The 3,247-nt window shown below is 40.4% G+C and overlaps 1 protein-coding gene across 12 annotated transcripts in view; it reads left to right on the forward strand.

Moving 5' to 3' along the window:
• Positions 1-3,247, forward strand: part of odad2 (outer dynein arm docking complex subunit 2) — a 73,075-nt gene that overhangs the window by 28,518 nt on the left and 41,310 nt on the right. For all 12 annotated transcript variants that reach the window (XR_001424563.1, XR_001424562.1, XR_001424561.1 and 9 more), the window contains one exon: positions 1,165-1,319. Coding sequence is in view for 2 of the 12 variants with exons in the window: in XM_015029080.1 (XP_014884566.1) it covers positions 1,165-1,319 (155 nt within the window). In the remaining 10 variants the exon portion in view is untranslated. The remainder of the gene's footprint in view (positions 1-1,164; positions 1,320-3,247) is intronic.

Consider the following 3,247-nt stretch of genomic DNA (forward strand, 5'->3'; position numbering starts at 1 on the left):
AAATCCTTCATCATAAGAGACTTCAGATGGTGTCGATGTTTTAAAGAATGTCGACAATCCCTCCAGACCAAAGTGTCTGAAAATGAAAACATATGATGTGTTTTCTGATTTCCCAGCTATCGCTCCTGAACATCACATTTTTTCTTGTTTTTACAAGGTATGAAGCTGGCCCAGCAAATCCTTTGAAGAGTTAGAATGGAGGAGACAAAGGAAGCAGTAGATCCACTGCTGTTAATGGACAAATGGTTCACATTTAGGTTTTAGCTTCATGATATGGAGAACACATGTTCCTGTTGTCCTGCAGTGTCAGAGAACTGCTCTGTGAAGAAGATCTGATCACACAACTGAGATTGTGGATGTAGGTCTCCACTGATGAGCCTGTTTGAAAATTATTGATCTTTATGTAACCCTGTCCGTGTGAGATGACACCTCGCTGTTCTTTAGACTCTGCGTCGTGTTTTCTTTAATAGGTTGTTGTCGGAAGGAAACTTGAGGCAATAATCAGACAAACACGAGACCTTGACAGACTGACTGATCCATATTTATTTTCTTCTTCAGGGTGACTCTGAGAGTGTAATGAGGCACGCACACGGTTGAGATCATGGTTCAAACCGTTTATTCAGACCACCTGACAGCGCAGCGGCTTCGCCTTCAGAATTCACAGCAAATACTGTGTGTCAACATAAGTCTCATTAACACAGTTTTTTTTTTTGTTTACAGATACATCATAAATTAAAAAAGACAAAATGATACAAAATTAACGACTTGGACATTAAAAGTAACATTTGGCTACAGTGAGGAGCTGGTGGTCAGTATTGCTTACCTTGTACTGCCAGCGCACAGTAACAGACGCCAAGTACGGCGTTCTTCAATGGACACACTTTACCAGCTTCCACAACCCAAAGAACAAATCTAACATTTTGGTGACATGTGCTGACATATTTAGCACTATCCTACATTACATCCATCCATTTTCTTCTGGAAGCTCAGACTTCCCTCTCCCCAGCCACTTGACCCAGATTCTCCAAGGGAATCCCAGGATGTTCCCAGGCCAGTCGAGAAACAAAGCCCTTCCTGCATATCATGGACCTAAACACCTGATCTCTGTGCTACTGAATAGAGCCAGATTCCAGATCTCTCTCAGACCTCTTGTTTGCTTCATAGTGTACAGAGGACAAACTGACCCGGGATCTGGTCCGCAGCCACCAAGGCCTGCAGCCTCTGGTGTCACTGCTCTCTAAAGCAGAAAACAAGCAGCTACTGGCTGCTGCTACCGGGGCCATTTGGAAGTGTTCAATCAGCATGGAGAACGTAGCTATGTATGCACACAACTTTACTATATATTGTCCCACCTGGAGACATGGACATGTTAAAACACACCATGTTAGACATACAGAACACATGTTCTCTGCCTTTCTTTTTGTGATTTTTTGGGGGTGATAACAGATTAGAGTGACTTGAACAAATTTCTACCTGCTTACTGGAGCAGCGTTTGATACATTACTGTGTGAAAGAGGTTTAATATGAATTAGACATTTTATCCCCATGTGCCAATAACATTTGGAGCCTGTGCTTGCTGAGCTGATGTGCTTCACAGCAGTTGCTCAGTGTGTAAAGAATTAACACAATGGATCCAGAACAGGAGGTTTAGCCTGCTGCAGCTCTGTGCCATCAGTTCATATGTGAGTTTAATATGCAGCCATCACTTAGTCACGACTCACTATGTCACTGTTTCCACTCTACTCTGTCAGATCCTTTCTCTGTTTATGCAGTTAAAGAGATTATTGGTGTAAAATGTTCAGATTTTGTTCAGATTCTATCAGCTCTGATCTTTGATGTGAGTGCTTTACTTTTAGATTTCAGACTTTTCCTCCATTAACAATGGATCAGGCAGATGTGCAGACTTTACAGGCCTCAGTCATGTCATTTAAGGCCCGTTAGAACTGCACCAGTCGGGATCACAGTGAAATCAGCCTGGAGACATTTTTAATGTTAGAGAGTTGATGGGATCTTTAATCATCAGTCATGTAAGGCTAGATTTATTCAAGTGTTTCTTAGGATGGTTGGAATGGTTCCTGACTCGGACTTTAGTGTCAGATGAGTTTTGAGTCAGTAATTTTGCCTCTAAAATAAATCAAACCTTCAGGGTGAGTCCTGGCAGCCCTAAACATTCCCACTACTGAGGCCTTGACAGACTGACTGATCCATATTTATTTTCTTCTTCAGGGTGACTCTGAGAGTGTAATGAGGAACCCACATGCAGTGATTTAATGCAACAGAAACACATTCATCAATCTGCAACTTCTTCTGTTGTTGTCCTTTAAATATTTTATGAAAATAAATATGAATCTGAAGGTTTCAGCTGAGGTGAAATGTTGTAAAAACACTTTTCTTAATCTAAAATAATGTTTGGCTCAAAACTGCTGTAAAGCTCTGAAAGTAAGAAGAAAAGTTCTCAGCAGCTCTGAGAAGGATCTGTCATCCCTTCCTGGATCAGAACTGACCAAGTGGCTTAACATGGACCAGTTAAAGTCCATGTTAAGCCGTCCCAACTTGGTGGTGATGATGAAGCAGCTTGTTATAAAATGTGGCAGCTTAATACACTGAGAGCCAGAACACACACACTCCTCCAAACATAATCCTGTCACATTGTTGCTAGGTAAAATAATTACCCTATTACTAATAATAACTCTAATAAGATGATTATTATGATGCTTTAATCAATCGTCGTCACATTTAGTAACAACTCAGTTAGAAATGGTAAGAACACTTTGCTTTCCCTTGTACTGAATTGAACCGATCACTGAAGAATGGTGCAGCATTTTAACAACCTTTCAGAATAAAAGCGCTCTCATCTTGTAGAGTTTCACTGTCACATGTTGTTGTTTTGGACTGTTTGCTAACATGGCCGACTTTTTGAAAGGAAACCAACATGATGCTGTGAGGATGTTAATGTTCACTGAAACTTGTCAGTGGATTTATTTTTGTTCTCTCAAGATTATTGAGTCTCTGATCAGAATCTGAGTGAAGTTAAAGCATTACTGTCAGGAAAAAGAGTCTGATAATCAAACAAGGTTTTAAGGCCCCACCCTCTTTTCAGAATCTATCATAGGCTGACAAGTGAAAAGAAAATCCTTTTGGAAGATTTTAGGCTGCTGTAATTACTGGAGCAGTCTGAGATTTTCTGTCTTTGATTAAGTTCAATTCATCTTCCTGCAGACAGGATTCAGTCTTACTTTAGTAATAA

This window comes from Poecilia latipinna, unplaced genomic scaffold (genome assembly GCF_001443285.1).
Source record: "Poecilia latipinna isolate Pla-1442-1.1 unplaced genomic scaffold, P_latipinna-1.0 Scaffold143, whole genome shotgun sequence".
Classification (NCBI taxonomy): domain Eukaryota; kingdom Metazoa; phylum Chordata; class Actinopteri; order Cyprinodontiformes; family Poeciliidae; genus Poecilia; species Poecilia latipinna.